This window comes from Urocampus carinirostris, chromosome 20, assembly GCF_059441175.1.
Source record: "Urocampus carinirostris isolate Australia breed hairy pipefish chromosome 20, RoL_Ucar_1.0, whole genome shotgun sequence".
Lineage (NCBI taxonomy): Eukaryota > Metazoa > Chordata > Actinopteri > Syngnathiformes > Syngnathidae > Urocampus > Urocampus carinirostris.
Genome location: NC_142368.1, coordinates 1,791,784 through 1,813,204, shown reverse-complemented (window position 1 = coordinate 1,813,204; position 21,421 = coordinate 1,791,784). Strand labels below are relative to the sequence as shown.

At 40.3% G+C, this 21,421-nt stretch overlaps 4 protein-coding genes across 4 annotated transcripts; 2 read left to right on the top strand and 2 right to left on the bottom strand.

The window, feature by feature from the left end:
* The first annotated feature begins 507 nt into the window (after positions 1 to 507).
* On the top strand, positions 508 to 5,601 carry rad51b (RAD51 paralog B). The gene is made up of 11 exons (XM_088325726.1): positions 508 to 687; positions 1,023 to 1,136; positions 1,305 to 1,409; positions 2,176 to 2,312; positions 2,925 to 3,044; positions 3,108 to 3,291; positions 3,403 to 3,445; positions 3,517 to 3,635; positions 3,774 to 3,852; positions 4,235 to 4,332; positions 4,445 to 5,601. The coding sequence occupies exons 1-10, from the start codon at positions 601 to 603 to the stop codon at positions 4,324 to 4,326; spliced, it is 1,080 nt and encodes a 359-aa protein (XP_088181852.1). The 5' UTR covers positions 508 to 600; the 3' UTR covers positions 4,327 to 4,332; positions 4,445 to 5,601.
* Positions 4,522 to 9,241, bottom strand: zfp36l1b (ZFP36 like 1 zinc finger CCCH-type b). The gene is made up of 2 exons (XM_088325728.1): positions 8,830 to 9,241; positions 4,522 to 6,280 (listed from the first exon to the last, which is right to left on the bottom strand). The coding sequence occupies exons 1-2, from the start codon at positions 8,866 to 8,868 to the stop codon at positions 5,696 to 5,698; spliced, it is 624 nt and encodes a 207-aa protein (XP_088181854.1). The 5' UTR covers positions 8,869 to 9,241; the 3' UTR covers positions 4,522 to 5,695.
* psmc6 (proteasome 26S subunit, ATPase 6) lies at positions 9,237 to 14,607 on the top strand. Its single transcript, XM_088325725.1, has 14 exons — positions 9,237 to 9,383; positions 10,776 to 10,855; positions 11,312 to 11,351; positions 11,434 to 11,486; positions 11,597 to 11,664; positions 11,978 to 12,092; positions 12,183 to 12,270; positions 12,339 to 12,400; positions 12,478 to 12,601; positions 12,794 to 12,855; positions 13,752 to 13,872; positions 13,940 to 14,020; positions 14,087 to 14,158; positions 14,239 to 14,607. The coding sequence occupies exons 1-14, from the start codon at positions 9,299 to 9,301 to the stop codon at positions 14,355 to 14,357; spliced, it is 1,170 nt and encodes a 389-aa protein (XP_088181851.1). The 5' UTR covers positions 9,237 to 9,298; the 3' UTR covers positions 14,358 to 14,607.
* On the bottom strand, positions 14,608 to 19,940 carry cgrrf1 (cell growth regulator with ring finger domain 1). Its single transcript, XM_088325727.1, has 6 exons — positions 19,643 to 19,940; positions 18,480 to 18,610; positions 18,145 to 18,322; positions 17,928 to 18,072; positions 17,765 to 17,872; positions 14,608 to 15,998 (listed from the first exon to the last, which is right to left on the bottom strand). Exons 1-6 carry the CDS (start codon positions 19,849 to 19,851, stop codon positions 15,705 to 15,707), a joined length of 1,065 nt encoding a protein of 354 aa, XP_088181853.1. The 5' UTR covers positions 19,852 to 19,940; the 3' UTR covers positions 14,608 to 15,704.
* Positions 19,941 to 21,421: the final 1,481 nt, after the last annotated feature.

The window sequence follows — 21,421 nt, the reverse complement described above, 5'->3', positions numbered from 1 at the left end:
ACAACAACAACAAAAAAACCGTAACAATTATAGTAATACTTTTGAACCACAAGTCTTGCGTTTGTTTTTCTGTGACCAGATGCCTCGCCGACTTCAAACCACTGTTCACAAAAGGATTTATGTTTAAAGAGACAGTGTATATTATTTAGCGCCTCGTAGTGGTAAAACTTACTTCAGTCACAATAAAACAATTTTGATTTGAATCACTATCAAAAATACATAAGCTATCATCTTTTCTAATATTCGTAGACAACAAGGGATCCAGGAACCGCGACAAAATAAAAATTAAAAATAAAATAAATAATGATAATGATAACAAGAAAAAGAATAATAATAATTAGATATACTATTAATTCGATAGACTCTACTCTATTAATAATAATTTTAGAACCTCAAGGCGAGCTGTCCCCTTGCTTTTTTTCTTGCTGACCAGAGAGGGCGACAGCGCACAGTGAAAAAATAGACACCTCCGGGAAGCAATTTAATAAAAACAGACGAAGAAGAGCAGCCAGAAAATGGCTATCAAAAAGTTTATAGGCTTTTGCTTTTACTGGCGAAAATCCAAAATAGGTTGATAAAACCCAATTGTTTCTATTTTTAATGATGGCATCAAGAGCGCTGAAGCGAGCTGGTGTTTCTCGTGAGCTATGTGAACAACTCAAACGACATAAAATAGAAACTTGTAAGGTAAATGAAGTTTTTTTTTCGGGAGGGGCCCAAAAACACGCAATGCAATGGGACCCAAAAGATAATTTTAAAGATAAATTTTATAACCGTATCATTAATATTATTTGGTCAATGTGTAGGGGTAGTTTAAAACCAAATAAAAGTTGCAATATCATAGGTGTTTTATTCCATAGAAAATTCCCATTAAACAAATTTACCTGTCAAATGGCTCATCTACTTACTCTAATGGCAAAACATAGTTTTCTCTTTTTTTTTTCCAATGTTTTTTTTTTTTCTCAAATCTGACTTTTGCCATATAATTAACATGTTTTATTTAGTACGCCTTTTCTTGGCAGGATCTGTTCACGCACACCGCTTTTGAAGTGATGCACGCAGCAGGGTTGAGTTACCAGAAAACTTTGGAGATGTTGGAGACTGTGAGCAAGGCCATTGTCCCGCCATTCACTACGGTTTGTGCAGAAATTTCCTGAATAAACCTCACTATCTGATTTGCAATCATGTATACAATAATCAGTTCTTAACCCACAATTATTTATCCGTAACTGAAGCAGAAGGTAAAACCACCATCCAGGTAAGCAACCTAGCCTGGAAATAACCAATACAGTCTCTTTTTACAGGCCCTGGACTTGTGGAATCGTCACTCAGATTCTCTCTTCTCAACATCAATACCCGCTCTGGACAAAGTGATGAGAGGAGGTCTAACCGGTGGGAGCATCACAGAGGTACACCAAACATTTGGATTATTTTCTTTAGACGCCGCTTGAATAATTAAAGAGGAAAAAAACACAAGGGTGGAAAAAAAGCTTCAATATAATTGGATCTGTTTTGGAAGAAGTACAGAATTGGTTGTTTAGTACTGGTGCAGGACAGGCCAGTGTGAATTATTCTTTGGAGGTGGTTTACTATATAAAATTGTCATGGCTGAAACAGTTCTTTGTGGTTCCTGGATGAATAAACACCCTGCATGGAAATGTAAACTCTTGCAAAAAACACTACCCCACACGAATGTAAAATGGTACTCATGTCTATGTTCTTGCACATGTTGACTGCACTATGTTTACTGCTCACCTTGCACAATGTTGACCATATTTTTCCTGCACTATGATGACTATCTTTGCACCAATGCATATGTTGACTATTTTTTTGCACTATGATGACTTTTGCACCAAATGCAAAACTGCACAACCCTTACGATACCAACTGTATTACGATAAAACTGTATGTAACATTCTACATGCCGACATTTCTTGTGTAAATATCGTGTAAATTATAACTATAGCCTTATCCTTGTTTTATAACCTTATCTTCTCTGTTCCTTTATCTTCTTAGCTTTTTACCTCACTGTGAATGTGTGAAACCGGAGTGTCATGCCCAATTTCGTTATCACAATATGTTAACCCATTTTGTAACAATGACAATAAAGGTATATTCTATTCTATTATTGTGTGGACCTTTTTGGAACTGATGTTCATCGTGATGCTCTTGCAGGTGACGGGACCATCAGGCTGTGGGAAGACTCAATTTTGTTTAATGTTGAGCGTCGTGGCCACTCTACCAAAGGAGCTGGGCGGTTCAGATCGCGCTGTCATCTACATTGACACAGAGGCGGCCTTTTCCGCAGACAGGTCGGTTTCCATTTTTGTGAAGAAAATTGTCATCTTAGATTGTCTTTATTGTATTGGCGAACAACGTAGTGTGCATTGTTTATGAAGAGATTAGACATGGCACTCAAGGATAGACATGGTCTGAAAAACTTTAAGAGAAAGATCTGACATCTAAGAAGGCAAGGCAAGTTTATTTGTATAGCAAAATTCATACACAAGGCAATTCAAAGTGCTTTACAGAAATGGCAAAGAGACAGGTTAAAAACACACAATTACAGTTAAAACATGGAAGAAAAGACATTGAAAATTTAAAATGTGGTTTTTAAAATGCATTAAAACCACAGATAAAACATAATAAAATCAATGAATTAAAATAAAGTAAAATCGAAGAGTGAAGATAGAACCCTTTCAGTTGTATAAACAGTTGAACAGAGCTGTTTTCAGCCTGGACTTAAACACTGTCAGAGTAGAGTAAGAACAGTCCTTGATATTATTGTTGGTGGTAATGTCCTCCAGACTGGGCATAGAGCAGTGCATGATTTTCTGGGCTGCGTTGATGACTCTGAAAGGTTTTCCTGTCTACAGCTGTGTTCTCGGTATACCACTGTGTTTTTTTTTGGTTTGCTGTTCCAGGCTGGTGGAGATTGCAAAGAACCGATTCCCTGACTACTTCAGGTCCAAGGAGAAAGTCCTGCAGATGGCAGCTCGGGTCCATATTTTTAGGGAGATGACGTGCGAGGACGTTATGCGCAGGTAGAGAGGACCCAATTGTTTGGATTTTTATTGGATTCATTGCGTCCGGCTTGGAATATACAGACTGGAGCGACTGGAGGAGATAGTCATCTCAAGCAAAGCAGGCCTGATCATCTTGGACTCGGTAGCTTCTGTGGTCAGAAAGGAGGTTGACACCACCTTGCCAGGCAACCTGATGGTCCGTAGTGGCCTCCTGGGACTTCAAGCTTCCACCTTCAAATATTTGGCACATCACTTCAACATCCCTGTAAGTATTCCGACAATGGAACAAGATCAGGGGAGACATTTAGTAATTTAGGGCTATACAAATGAATGTGACTTGAATAAGAATAATAGAAATTCGTATGTCTCCTCTCAGGTGGTCCTGACCAATCAGATCACAACTCACATTGGGCATCAAGGTGGGTGTTGATGTTGGCTTCATTTTGTAGTTGGACTCCTTTAACATGAGTCCAGACCTGTTCTTTTTCAGGTTCTAGTGGCTCTTCTGAAGGAGATTCCAGCATGGTGACAGCAGCTTTGGGAAACACTTGGAGTCACAGCGTCAACACACGCTTCATCTTCCAATACGTGAATGGACACGAACGGCAGGTGGGCGACACAAATGATGCTCATCAATGATTATACCCTTACTTCAGGGGTTGGCAAACTACTATATTAAATGTTAAAAAGGACAAGAAATAAAAATGTCTCTACCGTACTATTTATTTTTCTTGTTTATGCCTCCAGCTTTTGATCGCCAAGTCACCTGTTGCTGGCTTTGCTGTACTCAACTACACCATACAAAAAGGAGGAATCTTTTGCACTGGTAAGTTTGACATATTTGAATGAGATCATATAATTTTATCGTAAAGATACTTGAGCAATAAACATTCAATGTGAGGTGTGACAGAGTTTTTCTGCTTTAAAATGAAAGATAATTTTCCCTGCAAAAATGAAGCTATTATTCTGAAAGAGGTCATCATCTAGCATTTAAAATTTAAATTGTCATGATAAATGGATTACACTCTTAATTCAAGTTGGTGAGCCCTGGCATGCTGTCATTATACTGCACACAATGCTCTTTGTTCAAATGCCCTAGCAAAGGACTTGCTATCAAGCTAGCAGACTTTTTGCATTTTCCCTCTACTGCACTTGACGTGCTCTCCTAAGAAGCTAATGTCTAATCTTTTTTTTTCTTTTTGTTTGAGAACCTGAGGGTGGTGAGAGCTTTTATGAGGGCACAGATCCCAACCTCCAGGCCATAGGGGTAAGGACTGCCATCGGCCCGGATACAACTTGATCTCAGGTAGGTTTCACTTCTTGCATCTTGAAATTTGACACTTTATTACCTGGGACATGCTTGAAATAAATATTGATGTGCTTGCATGTTTTAATATTTACTTATTTTTTTGTCCCAGGAGATGGCAACGTCCTGAAATACGTCTACCACCTTTGAAACTAGGGCTGTGTTCCACGTAAATAAAAGACTGAAGGATCCAATAAAAATACTTTTTATTGATTTTTACTGCAGTCAGTTGTCACCAAATGAACAAAGACCAGGCTGCCGTGACCAGCAACAGCGGCATTCAAATCCGACCTCCACGAATACATTTTCGGCTCGCCATCAAAAAGAGAAAAGGCACGACAATCAGGAAACCTGGAATGTATATTTAGGCACTTCACGGGAAAGAGTGGTCATAAACTACCTTTACTTTTGATCATCGTGACAGAGAGAAGAGGCAAGCTTGTTTTACTTGTAGAAAAATATCGACCGATTCGTCACAAGACATGAATACCAAATCGGGGGACAGTCCTCTTCCAGAACCCGTCTACATTCCAAAAGGCCTGAAACGCAATGTAAGCAGCATTTATCAATGCGCGTTGCAGGTGGCTCTGTCAATGGCTCAATTCCCAATCCACACTAAAGTTATTCTTATGTACAGTCCTGTGTGAGAATCGCTTCCAAAAAATGTGTGCAAAATTGCATCGAGAGCGCCACCTGCACGACCGGGCGCCGTCCTACAATGCGTTTGCGCCTTCAAGCAAGTCGAAAGAAAGAAAAACGCTGCACCTTTGCGCACCTTGTTTCAAGCCAAATTCAGTTTCAAAACAAAATGTATTTGCCTACGATTTTAACTGTAAAAAATTGGCTACATCAGCTTATGGAAGGTTATACTTTAACAAAAATTTCCACACTATGGTTACTTTTGACAGATAAATACAAAGTAAAAAATGCTTAAGATCAGCAATAAATATTCGATAAATAAGCAGTGAGAACCAAAGTGTACGCGTTTGAAGACACTCGACCAGAACACAATCGAGATGAACACTAGAACTAGCAAAGACAGACTTTTTCTGTTTCTCTGCCACATTTAGGAATGAACTTCAAATAGCATCTATCTGCTGGCACTTTAAATACAACCATCTTATATTGACCTCAGGAAGGGAGGTTTCTTGAATCACAAAGAAAAATAATCTAGTCTGCACAAATTTACCATTTGATTGGGTGCTACATTCTTTCACAGACGACGCTGGCTTACAAATTACAATTCAAAGGGGTATAAAAAGAAGAAAATTCCTTAAACAGAAAGGCATCTGATGTTGAGATTTCTGTAAACAGAGCCGCCCTCATTCTTCGCTCCATGATTAGCAAAAAAAAAAAAAAAAGGTTACTCATCGGGGACAGAGAGCCTGCTGAAGATGGGCAGGCGCCGGGACGCATCAGGGAGCGGAGACTCCGAATCGCTCTGGCTGCCAAGGCTGCTCTGGTAACCCTCCTGGTCGGACAAGGAGCCGCGAGGACTCGGGGGCCCCTCCGAAGGCGGCTGGAAAGGACAGGGGGCCGCCGGCTGAGGATCCCAAGCCGCGGGGGGCACCCAACCGAAAGCCCACTCGCTCAGGTCTTCGGCCGAGCGATTGGGGGGCGGCGAGGCCGAAGCGGGGCTGGGGAACCCGGCGAAGCTCCAGCTGTGTTGCAGGCGAGGGCAGCCGGGCTTCCGCGGGGCGAGCGGCCCCGGGGGCCCGCGCCGCTCGTCGGGGTTATGGACGAAATGGCAGCGGGGGCCGTAGGGGCAGAAGCCGACCGTGTGGAAGGTGCGGCACGGCTCCGTCTTGTATTTAGGGTGGCGGGCCAGGCTTCGAAGCTCGTGAGCGCCGTGGGCAAACTGGCATTTGTCGCCATACCTGCAGTCGCCGTTCTCTTCGAAAGGCCGGCACAGTTCTGTCTTGTAGCGGCTGGAGCACAGCATCTTGTTCTGAGGGGGAGACGATACAGTTAGGGATGACTGCTCAATTCTGTTGTACGAGATTGTGTGTCAGGCAAGCATGCAAGCCAACTGCTACTCTATGATCCTATGAAAAAGTCACTTCAAAGCATTGCTTTCCTAACTTTGTGCCACTAGCTTGCAGCCTGTGAAGCAAAGAGAAAGGATAAAGTTGTTTAAAGCACATATCAAAGTCAAGGCCCCTGAGATGATCTTGAATAAATAATAGTTTTGGCCTTTACACATTGGTTAACTGCTGTTAAAAGTGTCGATAAAAATTGTTCAAACCTCATATTGTTAAAATATGATATAATGAAATTGTGAATGTATTTAATTGCTGTTAAAAGTGTCGATAAAAACTCATATTGTTGGGATATGATATAATGAAATTGTGTGCTTTAATTGCTGTTAAAAATGTTGGAAAAAATTGTTAAAACGCCATATTGTCAGATAAAACGAAATTGTGAATATGCTTAATTGCTGTTAAAATTGTCGAGAAAAATTATTCAAACCTCACATTGTTTATTTGCTGTTAATAGTGTCAATAAAATTGTTCAAACCAAAAAAAACTTTATTTTCGTTATACAAGAGTATAAGGAAATTGGAAGCTTCTCCTTTCAGTGCGAGTAAAACAGATAAAAATGTGCAAAAAGATAAAAACGTTCAAATATATTCCTGCCATCTAACATGATTCTATCCTAGATTAAATGGTAAATGGTCTGCATTTATATAGCATTTATAAGTCAATGAAGACCTCCAAAAGCACTTTACAATGTGCTTCACACTTCCCCATTCACACACACACACACACACACACACACCAATAGCAGCTATGCAAGGTGCCTACCTGCTTATTGGGGGCATTAGGGATTCGGTGTCCTGCCCAATACGGTCTTTACTTGCTATGGATCCCAAATGTTTACAGTGATGCTTAAACAAAGATGTTGAAAGAGCCATAGCAGATTAAAAAAAAAACAGAAAACCTATGTCTGAAGCTGTAAAAAAATACAAAGCCTTATTCAGGCCTTTTTAAAATCAAAACAAAAAGGGGATTCATACTTACTCATATAGTAGTTATTTTATTCATTTTTACTGCATTGAAAATGTTAAGAATGGTTGATCTGTGTTCAAATAGAAACCAGATTAAGAGCGTAGTGCATTGTTTGCAACAAGATTAGACATGGCACTCTAGAATCAACACATAACTCATTTTTCTCAATTAAGAGATAAAATGTTAGGTTAAATAGACTAAGAAGTAGTGCTTGGGGGTTGGCCTTAATTTAATAATAGTGCAATAAAAAGTATTTCAAACACATTTTAGCAGAAACAAAATTCCAAAATTAGTCGATAAATAGAATAACACACCAGGATTAGTTGTGTATTGTTATAACTTTGCATTATTTCTCCTTGCACTTTATTTTATTCTAGTTTGAGACTCTTTGTGATTAAGGGCTATACAAACTTGACTTTAGTGATATAATATAAAATTGCTATATTTTTTTCTTTGAAGTGATTTTGACCCACTATTGCTAAAATATACAGCCTAGTCAAGTCACATTTCTTATATATAGTCTCAATGGGCTACACAGACCACTGTGGCAAAATCCCCTTACCTGAAATCTTCTATTGATGGGTGCCTAAATATTATCGGCTACTTTTGTTTTACATCAAAGAAATGCATCTCTTGTGCCTGTAGAAAATGAAAGACTCCTGACAGAACCATTAAAAAAATGCTGATTTGTCGGATCCTTTTAGAAACTGTTAGCTTTTTGGGTAGATTCACTAGACTAAATGCATTATTTTGGGGAAAAATTCAACATCTGATCAGTCCAGCCCTCGCCTTGTAGCTTCATTTAGGGGCGGCAGTGGCTCAGGAGGTAGAGCGCTCGTCTTGGGATCAAGAGATCGCAGTTCGAATCCTGGCTCCTCCGTGTTACATGTCGAAGTGTCCTTGGGTAAGACACTGAACCCTTAATACCCCCAAAAAGCAGGTTAGCTCCTTACATGGGAACTATTGGGAAATGTGAAGCACACTGTAATGCGCTTTGGGAAGTCTTGACTTGAAAAACGCTATAGAAATGCAGATCATTTTCATTTCATTCATAATTTGGCCATTCCATTCATTGATACGCTTGATGTCAACAAAGTATGTCGATTGCAAGAAAGAGCAACTCCAGGCACAACAAAGTAAAGTTTTCAGCCCACTTAGATGTATTGCTAGCACGTAAAAGTATGCATATTATATTAAGCGCAAGGAAATAAATCTTAGAAAGCCATTTAAGTAAGTGGTGCAATGATGCTCAGTCCATCAAAACAACACACGTGACTGAAATAACAGCAAAGTCGTTTCAGTTTCTGCAACTTAAAATTTGCAAACGGTATCAAACTTTGCGCAAAAATGACCGCATCAAACAATTCACGAGTAGCAAAGAGAATGCATGACCTGATTACTTTATTGCTGTGTCCGAAATTTAGTTAAGGTAAAAGCCCCGAAGCTAACACGTTAGCATCTACGCTTCACAAGGGGAAAAACTCGCTACCTTGTCGTCTGCGAAATTAGGAAAATGAGTCCCTGCCATCTCGTTGACGAGGGGCTGCAGCGGTTTGGTAAAATATTTCGGATTTCGGATGCTGGCCAGCCGGGTGGCTTCCCCACTGGCAAGCGAGCGCCTTCCTTCGCCTCGCCTCGCTTGCGTCGCGGTGGCAGCAGTTGGTGCTGCGCGGTCGCTTTTCTGCAGGGTGGACCAGCTGCGCTGAGTAGGAAATGGAAGAAACAGCGTCCCTTAGAGGCCTAGTCTTGCATAGCAGCAGCGGACGAGCTGAAATCTCTTTAGACCATTCAGAATAGGTGTATTATTTTGTTTTCAATGTGACATAAAATACCCATTAAATGAAACAAAAAAAAAACATCTCGAAACGTGTTGTTATAAATGAAACTTTTGACAAACACTCAGATCCTCACCAACGGGTGAGTCAGCGCCGCCGTTTCCCAGAATCCCTCACGGCAAGATGGCGGACAACAGGGAGAAAGCGCTCCAAGATTATCGTAAAAAATTGCTCGAACACAAAGAAGTTGACGGCCGCTTAAAAGAACGTAAGGACTCGTTTTGAATGGACACGTTCTTAGAGAGTTGGGAACGACTTTATGTTGATTATTTGGGCCACACAAGTAAAGATTCCACAAGCCGCATCTGTTAGCTAGCTAGCTAGTGCTTTGTCATGCAGTGAGCATCGTAGTCTGTTTGGATTTAAATTAGAATTGTTTATGTCATTGATAATAATGTCGTGGAAATTGTATATCACGGAATTAGACGTGTCTCACCAGGATAATGTAGTAAAAGACTTAGGAGAGATATATGATAAAACTACTTAGGCATAATTATGCATATATTTACAAGACAGTGCTTGTAGACTGGCCCTAAGTTATATGTGCATCGAAAATTGTGCAATAACATTAGCAGCAATCTTGTGCCATAGTAAGAGTAAAGATTAAGGACTAAAAATGTGATTGGTCTGCCTGTGAGTGTATGTGTGAATGCGTAAGTGTGAAGCACATTGTAAAGTGCTTTGGGAGGTCTTCATTGACTTGAAAAGCGCTATATAAATGCAGACCATTTACCTGTTATTCTTTATTAAAGCTCAATATAACTTCCTTGGTTTTAGTGGTGTTTAGAGGATAGTGAACGTTTTTAGATGCGTTCTAAGGGATGGGCAAGGCACCCTTATGATGCAGCAGGGGTAAACCAGTGAAAGCTGTCGGGCCCTGCTGTTGAACAAAAGTGTGTGTTGTGTCACCCTGACCCGAGTGTCATGGCCGCTTTCTTGTGTCCCGTTTCATCCAAAGGGACAAAAGCATGACCAACTTGGGCATTTGGGTTGGCCATGGTCCAAAAAGTTTGATGTTTTTTTCTACTTTTTCCCTTTTCATTTTCTTTGTTTGTGTATGTGTTTGTCTTGCTGTCGGCCACCCCTCTCGAGGGGTATGACCAGGGTAGATAGATGGATAGAATGAGTTTATTTTCTGAACATTTGAATGTCTGCATCTACCAACTCCCTGTAGACCGATTCCTCCCCATCAAAGCAAAATCAAACGGAATGAGGAACAGCTTCTTCCCATCTACGACGTTCATGAACACAATGTTCAAAAGCCACTGTGAATTGTCACATATTTATTATATAACTTTAATATATTGTTTGTCTACGTATCAATCGTTTTGCAAATTGTTATCTTTTGCTTTACTGACACTGAAAGGAGAAGCCCTTCAATGTGGTTATACTATTGTATAGTAAAAATAAACTCTTCATTTCATCAGCAACAAAGCCAACCAAAGTAGTGTCGTCGGTGGACTTAACTATTTTTGTATTGTGGGTTGGTGAACAGTAAATAGTGAGCAGCAAAGGTTTTAGTACACATCCTTGGGGGCAGCCAGTGCACTGTTGTTTTCAAAATGAAGACTCATATTTTCCGTTCTTGTTTTGATTTCAGTGAGAGAACAACTGCGGGAACAAACCAAACAGTATGAAAAGTCAGAGAATGATCTCAAAGCTCTACAAAGTGTTGGTCAGGTGAGCGTAATTGTCATTACCGCATGTTTCCTGACCCTTCTCACCAAATCATTTGTCTTTTCAGTTTGTATTTTGTGTTAGTAACTAACCATAAAACTTGAGAAGGAAGGATGGTGTTTTTTGTGTGCTTATTTTAATGCAGGGTTTGCATTTCCTTACATTTTTTCCATAGTAGAACATAAAAACATAAACAAAACACTTTATTTATGACCCAAAATTGGCTGCATGAAACTGTAAACAAAATTCAAACTTCTTAAACTGCACTACTTTTGTGCAGTAATTCTTCTTGTAGTTGCTGCACAAGTCTGAAAGATGACTAATGTTGGCACTGAAATTTTACAAGTAAACATTTAACTCACTTTTAGAGTAATATAAATAGGCTGGTCTTATTGTTGTTATACAATGAACGCTTTTTATTTTATATAATGTATATGACATAAATGCTTTTCTATATAGATTGTCGGAGAAGTCCTCAAGCAGCTGACAGAAGAAAAATGTAAGCTTACGATCATTTCAGTTTATTTGTCATGCTGTAGTCCTATTTTTAATCTTAATGTGTGTTTGTTTTTTCATCACAGTCATCGTCAAGGCCACCAATGGTCCTCGATATGTGGTTGGATGCCGTAGACAGGTAGCTGCCTATCACAAATTATGTTTTGAACCCTTACAATTCTTTACTCTACCTCACAGAATTAAAACATCGTTTAAAAATTATCTTCTTTAAAAAAATTGTTATTTTAGTTGGACAAGTCCCAGTTAAAACCAGGCACCAGGGTGGCTTTAGACATGACTACGTTGACTATTATGAGGTAGGACTGCCATTACTACATTGTCCTTTCAACTAATGTGCACCCGCTCAAAAGCTGGATGGGTTATATCCTTTACGGGACAAATAATAAATGAATCATCATGTTTAAGTGTATATTTTCTATGTTTTAGCGGGTAGAAAAAAAAAGGTACAAAAGCATTTTATTTTTTGAAGTCTCAAATTGCTTTGTTTTGTTTCTTTGTCTATTAAAAGATTTACATACTCACTCAGAATTTAAGTACTAGTATATTTCAGTCTGTGTTTCTTAAATAATTATTTTGTATAGTTTTCTAATATTCATATATATTTGTAAGGTATCTGCCACGAGAGGTGGATCCTTTGGTGTACAACATGTCCCATGAGGACCCCGGTAGCGTCTCCTACTCTGAAATCGGCGGTTTGTCGGAACAGATCCGTGAATTGAGAGAGGTGGACCTGTTTTACAAACGACACGTTTGCTTTAATTACTTCCTTACATGTCTTCATTATAACTCATTGACGTTAATGGTTTTATTGCAGGTCATTGAGCTGCCCCTGACCAACCCTGAGCTTTTCCAGAGAGTCGGAATCATCCCTCCAAAAGGCTGCCTTCTCTACGGGCCTCCAGGTTCAGAGTCACTTTTTCTACTCACTCCTTTCTTCTAGATTTTCAATGACTGAATGCCCGCCTTCCAGGTACCGGCAAGACCCTCCTGGCCAGGGCTGTCGCAAGTCAGCTGGACTGTAACTTCCTGAAGGTGAGCGAGCACCTGTGTAGTCAAAGAACGTGCACGGTGGACCCATTTGGCCTCAGCTACTCCATGTGACCTCGCAGGTGGTGTCCAGCTCTATCGTTGACAAATACATCGGAGAGAGCGCCAGGCTTATCCGAGAGATGTTCAACTACGCCAGGGACCATCAGCCCTGCATCATCTTCATGGACGAGATCGACGCCATTGGTGAGACGTTTGTATTGCGTCAACACGAGTATTTGACCTCTTTAGGCCCCTTGGGTTGTAAGTCAGATGCCTTTCGAAAGCATGCATGTGAGGTTTCATTCCTTTAAGTTGCATTTTATACATTTTAGTATGATACCAAATTCTGAAATAAACGGACTTTTGCAACAACAACAAAAATGCTGCACCTTTCAGGTGGTCGGCGTTTCTCTGAGGGAACATCTGCTGACCGGGAGATCCAGAGGACTTTGATGGAGGTAAAGTAGCAATTTGTGTCTTGATACTTGCAACAATATATTGCCAGAGATATTTCAGATTGATATGTCGGAAGGCGACTAGTGCAAGGGTCGCTAAGGTGTAGCCCACAAACCTGTTCTCAAAATAGCTCACTAGTTAGGGGTCTTCAAATACATGATCAATTCTTTTTAAAATGAGCCTATAATGTATGTACTTAAATGACTCAGTGACCAGGGCAGATGTTTTAGCTTATGACTGGGTGTTTATTAACTCTACTTAAAATTATTACAACCTGATACAGGTTTCCCATGGATCCTTGAAATTTCTTAAAAAGCATCAAAATCATTCTTTTGAAAATAAGGCCTTAATTGGCATTAAATGTCTTAAATCAAATTTTCGAAAGTCTTGAAAATGTGAACACATAAGAAGTTTTATATTCGTTTGAGCTAAAAAGATTAAGTAAAAAAAAAAAGTGATTTTTCATGCATCATTATGTTTTTCATGAACTTTGGAGAGTGCTGTTTTTCAGATGGAAAGTTTTGAACTGGATCAAAATGTGATTTAAAAAATGTTCCAATTGTTTAAAATGGTCTCTAATTCTTTTGGTTGTTTTTGTTTGTTCAATTGTTTGTCTTAAATTCGATTTCAAAAGGCATTTCAAAAGTCTTAATACGTCATGAATTAAACTTTCCTTTATATGTAGGAACCCTGTGATATTTATATAGTAACAACATAAGATATTTTGGAAATGCATGACAAAATATTAGCTTTCGGCTTCAAAAGGTTTCTTTTTGTTCCCTTAACTAGTGTCTACTTCAAGATTGCATGTCAAATAAGTCGCATTCTTTTTTTATTTGAGATCCGTGTTTTTATTTATGTTTTGGGGGGAAAAACTGAGCGGAGTCTGCTTTTTCAGCTCCTGAACCAGATGGACGGATTCGACACACTACACCGAGTCAAGATGATCATGGCGACCAACAGACCCGACACCCTGGACCCTGCCTTGCTGCGACCCGGTCGACTCGACCGCAAGATCCGTGAGGCTTCTTTAAATCTTCCTTTTTCTTTGTTCAAGGCAGTAAACTCCTTTTTCCGGCTCCACAGACATCGAGCTGCCCAACGAGCAGGCTCGTCTGGACATTTTGAAAATTCACTCCAGTCCCATCACTAAGCACGGCGAGATAGGTCAGAAAACGTTGATTCGGAATCGTCGCCAGATCTAAGCTGATAGCTCGCCGCTATTCTTTTTAGATTATGAAGCCATCGTGAAGCTCTCGGACGGTTTCAACGGCGCAGATTTGAGAAACGTTTGCACGGAAGCAGGTCAGGCAATGCGGCACGTCAGCGCCCACGCCCGTTTGTTTTATTGCCGCCCCACGGACGTCTTTTCTCGTCCCTTGCAGGTTTGTTCGCCATCCGCTCGGACAGAGAGTACGTCACCCAGGAAGACTTCATGAAAGCCGTACGCAAAGTGGCCGACTCCAAAAAGCTGGAGTCCAAGCTGGATTACAAACCCGTTTAGGTTCTCGCGCTTTGCATCCGTCGACTTTTCGTGTTGTGTTCTGTGGATGGGGTGGGAGGGGGGCGGGGGACTTAGTCTTTTGTGTTTGTGGGAGCGACTTTTGGAGAAAGTTCTTGGGTATTCACCAAAGGGACTTTTAAGGGGCTGGCGTTGTGCAAAAGGCTCTCTTGCCTTCTCCCATGCCACACTTGTATAAAAAAAAAATGAAATGGAAAAACTTCATATATTGCAATAAAATGAAATAAACCGCTCTGTTTAAATCTTTTATATTTTATCATCACAAGACAGCATTTAAGAAAAGTTGTTTTCAGTGCATGTGCACTTTAGAGTTCAGCAAACAGACTTGATCCACTCTTGAGTGAATGTTCCGGTCTTGTTTCTTCTCCAGAGTCATAAAAAAGCCGCAGCTCAACGATGAAGCTCTACACTGCCAGCTCTACAAACATTCAGTCGGATTCGGGACGCCACGTAAACGCCACACAAAAAACACATACTCTTCCTCCTCAATCAGGGGTTTCAAACTCTTTAGAGCTCGGGGGCCAAATGGAAGAAAAAGATTTTCACATGGGCTGGATTAGTAAATTCAACAGGAAAAGAGGTAGAGGGAGAAAGAAAGAGAAAATAGTGAGAAAGAGTGGAAGAAAGAGAATGAGAAAAACAAATGGAAAAGAGAAAAAAACAAAATAAAGTTGGAAAAAGAAAGGGTGAAAGAAAAAACAAGAAAGAAAGTGAGAAAGAAAAAGGAAGAAAGACAAGGAGTGTGTTAAAGTTAAAACTTATATAAACTCTATGTTGGCAAAATTACTCAAAAAAAAAAAAAACAAGCATTAAGGTAAATAAAATTCCTAAGCGGGAGAGCACTGTCCGATGGCCCACTCCGGGCGAGTGCCTCGGCAGCCCCCTCCTCCCGTGTGAGAAACTAACTTTTATTCACACAGGAAACAGAAAAATACACCGGAAATGCGACTTCAAAATAAAAGAGTACAAGACTGATAAACGTACAAGAGATGCAATTAGACTGATTATTGAAACGTTACTTCATGTGTGTGTGTGTGTGAAAGATTGTTTTTATATTTAGGAATATAAAAACAAGTTGTATTCACACAGTGAATTCTGAGAAATATTACAACCAAAACGACCAACCTATCAAGAGAAAGAGAAAAAAGAAACCAAATAGTTGTTTTCTGAGTGGCGTTTGGCGACATCCAGTGGGCATATTTAAAAGTGCAGCTCATTTTTTTCTCTTGCCCTTCTCGGCTTCGATCCGGCACGCGGCATGCATCTTTGACATCCCTGTTCTAGAGCATTGTAAAAAATAAACGAACACACTCTCAGTGATCGGGAAAATCATGGTTGCGTGGCAGCCGGAGCGAGATCAAGGGCAAAGGACTCTTGAACAAAGGCCCTGCACATGGGACAGTGCTGAAAGTGGAAAGCACACGTGTCACATACACACGCGTGTCTGCAGGGCAGCAACACTCGGTTGACGGCCGCGTTCTGACACACGACGCATTCTCGGCGCCGTTCTCGATCATCCTCGTCTCCTCCGTACTCCGCCGTCGTCTCTTCCTCCGGGTGGTTCGTTGCTTCCGCGTCCGGGGGCGACGATTCCCCTTCGCCGTTTGCTGACATAAAAAGAGCCTGCCGGTGTACCGGGATTTAAATTAGAATTGTTTTTATTGTCAATGATAGCAGCCTAGTTTACCTTGTATACAACAAGATTAGATGTGAAACTCCAGGATAAACATCAGAAAAGAGGAAAATTAAGACCCCAAAAAAAAGAATCTTAGCATAGGCAAAAATGACATGGTATGGCTTATAGAATAGCCTAATTTGTAAATGCATCAGAAAATAAAGAAATGACATTAGCATCAACATCGTGCAAAATAAGAACATTTATGTATTTTTCTATCAATACACGGTAAAATTACCAGTGTTAATTTATTACACTACAGTAGATACAAGGACCATGTGTAGAGTTAAATTATTTTTTTAAAGTGTCAATTTAACATTGGTTATTTTAAGTGTACTCAGTAATATTGTTTATTTTAACACTTAAAGAGTGATCCTTTATTACTTCCTCAGTGAACAGATTGTCCTTGTCAATGAGTGTTTAATGATCACTTATTATTTTACTGTGCAGGCAAGATATTTCTACAGTTCCGTGTGCTTGTTTAGGAAAGTTATGGCTCTCGGAGAAAAAAAATGTCCCTGACCCTATACGTATTTATTTTGGGGGATGCAATGTCCTACAGACTGGGCTTGGAGCAGCCCATTACTTTCTGGGCTGTGTTGATGACTCTTAAGGTTGTGTTTTCCAAACCCTTAATGCATTAAAAAAAACCTTGAGGCACGCCACCTGTCAAATGTTTAAAATTAATGATTGGCACCAGTTTCATGTTAAGATTAACAGTGTATATAATATATATTTGTAGTTATTGTGGCTCAGGGGGTGATACAAGTAAACATTTTTGCTGTAATATCCTTTTTTTTTGTGAAAAAAACAAACAAATTTTTGCTCATTTTAAGTTTTTTTGATTACAATTTAACTTCTTTAATTTTATTTAGTATAATAAGAAAGTAACTTCAATCAGCTATACGTTTTTGACTTTATTTCTTGTTTCTAATCAACCACTCTAAGAAACTTCTTGAATAAGTTGTTGAATATGCAACCACATTAGCAGTAAATGAGCATATAAAAAGAAAAAAATTAAGAAAAAAAAAATAAGGCAAAAATATTGGCATGTTGGTTTGTTTTTGCAGAGAGAAGTCCTTAAAATGGTCTGCAATGTCTTTCAGACTGGGCAGAGAACAGAACATAAGTTGTGTTGATGACTCTTGTTTTTTAATTGTATTTACTTTTTTATACTTTGGTTAATCTATGATCTTGGAATTGATCTTTAATTTTGTGTCATTCTAATTTGGCTCATCAGGAAGAGAGCAGGGCAGTATGGCGGGGCAGTGGTTAGCGTTTGTGCGGCACAGTTCATGTCATGGGAACCTGTCGTGGGTTCAAATCCAGCTCCAGACTTCCTGTGCGGAGTTTGTATGTTCTCCCCGTGCTTGCGTGGGTTTCCTCCGGGCACTCCGGTTTCCTCCCACATTCCAAAAACATGCATTTCAGGTGAATTGGCCGGTCCAAATTGTCCATAGGTGTGAATGAGCGAATGAGTTGTCTGTCCCTGTGTGCCCTGCGATTGGCTGGCAACCAGTTCAGGGTGTTCCCTGCCCACTGCCCGGAGATGGCTGGGATGGGCTCCAGCCCCCCGCGACCCTAATGAGGATAAGCGGTACGGCTGATGAGATGAGATGAGGAAGAGAGCAGCTTATGACTTTCCGGGCCACGGTTTACCTTTAAAGGTATTTCCATCCGCAGCCGTGTACCCAACATGATCTTGTAGACTTACTTTGAGCTCAAACATGTTCCCTTGCGAGGTGAGAAGATACTGGAACAAGATCCTCGCAGACAGCTTGTATTTCTCATCCGGAACATGAATGACCGTCACACTGGCCACCTGGAAAAGACGGCGTCACTCTTTCGAAATCCCACGAAAAACCCGAAGAACTCACAATGTGGTAAGTGTCTCGAGCTTCTTGTTCTGCCAAGGTCATCACAGCCACGAGGGGATAGTGCCGTCTGGGCAACGGGCCGAAATCCGCCAGCCCGTTGGCTGGAAGACGACTGAAGCGATCTTCTCGGTCCTGGCTGTCGATACTGGGACCGGTGTGTCAAAAAGCCTAACAAGTAGATCTCGAGATTGTCTCAGAAGCGCAACGAGGAGGATACAAGAAGTTCTGGCAGTGATAAGAGAATGGACGCAGGGCTTCTTGGAAATCCTGCGCGGTGCAGAACTTGGAACCGGTCTGGTGGGCTTGTAATGCTCGCTGCAGGACGCCAACCTCGCAACCCCAAAAGCAGCTCAAGACGCAGGATTCTAAACAAGCCGGCCTTAACCGCACACCCTCTGCACGGCAATGCAAAAAGAACAAATGTTTATTTCTTTGGCCCTCAATCACAAATGAAGCACCATTACTACATCCCCTCATCTGAAACCTACTCGAGGGCATAGAAAACTCAAACGTTAGCATGATGAAAATGAAGAGAAAAGGTGAACTTCTTACCTGCGACTGAACCAGAACCCATTTCCAGGGAAAACGGATTGGTCACCTGAACCATTTGCTTCTCAGGAGTCGGTAAAATGGAATCTGACTCATCAGAGCTGCGCAGGATCACTGGCACATCAAAACCAACCCTACAAGATGGTCAAGAAAAAGAGCATGGAAAGAGAAGATAGGTTTTTCTTCTATGCGTGTTTTGATTAACATCCGGGTCACGAGACTAAATGGGTAAGACCAGAGTAAGGGTAAGTTTTTATTACAATAAAACAACAAATTATGGGCCTGTGTGTATATGTCAAGAAGGACCTGACAACATGGCCGATCATTGCTTGAATACCAAAAAGGCTCTGAGAAGAACAAAACTTGAAGGACGAGCCATGACAAGGAAAACAAATGAGTATAGTGGAAAATTCCTGAAATCCGTCCCCAAAACCAGGCATTCCTTACAACCACATTAGATATCACTCGGAACAAGGTAGACACTGCATAATAACTGAATGAGAAAAGAATTATACACCTCATTTACATACAGGTACCATACCATTACAAATAAACAGGGTTGGGTAGGGTTACTTTAGCTGGATTACTTTCAATTACTTTTGGATTACTCCAATACCAAATATGCTAAAAAAAGACAAAATAAACTAAATATGAATAAAATTACTAAATTTTGTGCAAGCTTGGGGAGTAACGGAATACATGGAACGTCAAAAATGATGTTGGCAAGCTGTTTGGATTTTCATTTTGTTTCTGTCGCATTTGATGTTCGTTTTGCCGGAGATCAAAGCCAGGAGAGAAAGCTTACCACGTGTTGTGAGTCATCATTTTATTCATATTTATTTTCTTTTGTCTTTTATTAGCACATTTGGTATTGGAGTCATCCAAAAGTCATTGAAAGTAATCCAGTTAAAGTAACCCTACCCAACCCTGATAATAACTGAATGAATGAATACACTTTAAGAATGATATACTTCGTTTAAGTACGATTACCATAATTCCAAATAAATGATGAATATAAACAGTAAGTACTGGACAACTCGTGCAATTCTGACTATAATTAATGACATATTTTAGTCTTCCAACAACATAAATGGACTAGAATTGCATTTTAGAGGGTTTTGTTGGCGATTATTACGATGTTATTGCTCGGGGAATAGTTCGCTTACCATCCGAGGACGATCGCCACCGTCACGACAAAACACAAAGAAACTACGCTAATATAGAAAAGTGGCGAGTACTCGTACAACGTCGTTATATAACCGCCAGCCATTTGCCATCGATTAATCGGAAAGTAATTCTGTTCAAAACAAAAAAGAGGAACCTCCAGCTGCCATGACAGGAGCAGGCGTCGGCTACGGTGGCCCTCGAGGGGCATGTTTTGAGAAACTATTTATTACGCACATGCCCTAAATATTGTTTTTTCTTTAAATATAAAGCATTACTGGATTGAAATTGTGATAAATATTGAAATTAGAAGTCTTAAAAATATCATAACTTTGCATTGCCTGCTAAACATACTTCTAAATAAAATAACATGGTGACGTTGAATCTTTATCATTCTCATCTCATTAGCTGCACCGCTTATCCTCAGTAGGGTCTCGGGGGTGCTGGAGCCCATCCAAGCAATCATCGGGCAGTGGGCAGGGGACACCCCGAACTGGTTGCCAGCCAATCGCAGGGCACACAGGGACAGACAACTCGCCGCTCATTCACACCTAGGGACAATTTGGACCGGCCAATCCACCTGAAATGCATGTCTTTGGAATGTGGGAGAACATACAAACTCCGCACAGTAAGTCCAATGTGTGGATTTGAACCCACACAGTAGGTTCCCAAGACCTTAGAACTCTGCCGCACACGTGCTAACCACTGCACCGCCGTGCTTTGTTTATCATTCTTTAAAGTTTAAAACAAATAAAAATCCTTAAATCCTTCTCAATCAGGGGTGTCAAATTAATTTAGCTCAGGGGCCACAGAGTAGGGAGAAAAACATTTTCACGGGGGCCGGACTAGTATACTGAAGGCATGAGGAATGTGCCTTAGTATTTGATTTCCCTCTATCATTTTAAGACACCCAGGTGCTATTTTTTTATCATTTTATATCTTTATTTCAAGTAAAATAACCTTGGAATGGGTATCCTCAATATTCTCTGGTGGATCAATGGTAGTCAGCAAATTCAGTTACAGTAAGTGCTTTGCGAGTGGTGCCTGGCTTTGGCGATATCCAGTGGACGGATTTAAAACTACAGGTCATTGCTTGATTCATATTTCTCTTGTGCCTCTCCCAGCATTGTCTCGCGGGCCGAATAAAATAATGTGGCGGGCCGTGTTTTGCCAGTGGGCCTTGAGTTTGACACCTGGGTTTTAAATTAAAAACAAGGAGAATTTTATTGTTAATTCCTCTCTAAATGTAGAAAAAAAAGAAAATCTTAAAGAAGGTTTGAAGCAGAGGTGATTTTAGATCCGAACTTGGTAGGGGTACTGAAAATAAATTAATGTTTTCACTCAAAGTGATTTAGCATCATTCAGCACTGTCCAGACAATGATTCAATCAATTCAATGCAGGTAAAATGAAGACGAATATCTGTTGATGATAACAAATAAATGGTATTCAACATAACCACTGCATTACATTCTCTCGTTGTAAAAGACTAGAGCTTCCACAGACTCTGCCGCTACGCCGCAAGTCACACTAGCGGACTAGCCAAACAAGAGGAGAGGGGAGAGCGGTGCTAGGAATCAAATGGGCGGAACTATTTCAAGGCAGTGGAGTAGGGTTACTTTAACTTGATTACTTTCAATGACTTTTGGAAGACTCCAATACCAAATATGCTAATAAAAGACAAAAGAAACCAAATATGAATCAAATGATGACTCACAACACGTGGTAAGCTTTCTTTCCTGGCTTTGATCTCTTTGATCAGCAAAACTAACATAAAATGCGA

Coding starts and splice junctions, on each gene's coding strand:
- rad51b (XM_088325726.1), top strand. CDS start 601: ATGATGGCATCAAGAGCGCTGAAGCGAGCTGGTGTTTCTCGTGAGCTA. Junction 688..1,022: donor ATAAAATAGAAACTTGTAAG/GTAAATGAAGTT, acceptor TTTTCTTGGCAG/GATCTGTTCACGCACACCGC. Junction 2,313..2,924: donor GCGGCCTTTTCCGCAGACAG/GTCGGTTTCCAT, acceptor TTGCTGTTCCAG/GCTGGTGGAGATTGCAAAGA.
- psmc6 (XM_088325725.1), top strand. CDS start 9,299: ATGGCGGACAACAGGGAGAAAGCGCTCCAAGATTATCGTAAAAAATTG. Junction 11,487..11,596: donor TGGTTGGATGCCGTAGACAG/GTAGCTGCCTAT, acceptor TTGTTATTTTAG/TTGGACAAGTCCCAGTTAAA. Junction 14,021..14,086: donor CACTAAGCACGGCGAGATAG/GTCAGAAAACGT, acceptor TATTCTTTTTAG/ATTATGAAGCCATCGTGAAG.
- zfp36l1b (XM_088325728.1), bottom strand. CDS start 8,868: ATGGCAGGGACTCATTTTCCTAATTTCGCAGACGACAAG. Junction 6,281..8,829: donor CTAATTTCGCAGACGACAAG/GTAGCGAGTTTT, acceptor TCTCCCCCTCAG/AACAAGATGCTGTGCTCCAG.
- cgrrf1 (XM_088325727.1), bottom strand. CDS start 19,851: ATGCCCCTCGAGGGCCACCGTAGCCGACGCCTGCTCCTGTCATGGCAG. Junction 18,073..18,144: donor TATCACTGCCAGAACTTCTT/GTATCCTCCTCG, acceptor CACCGGTCCCAG/TATCGACAGCCAGGACCGAG. Junction 15,999..17,764: donor GGAACATGTTTGAGCTCAAA/GTAAGTCTACAA, acceptor GTACACCGGCAG/GCTCTTTTTATGTCAGCAAA.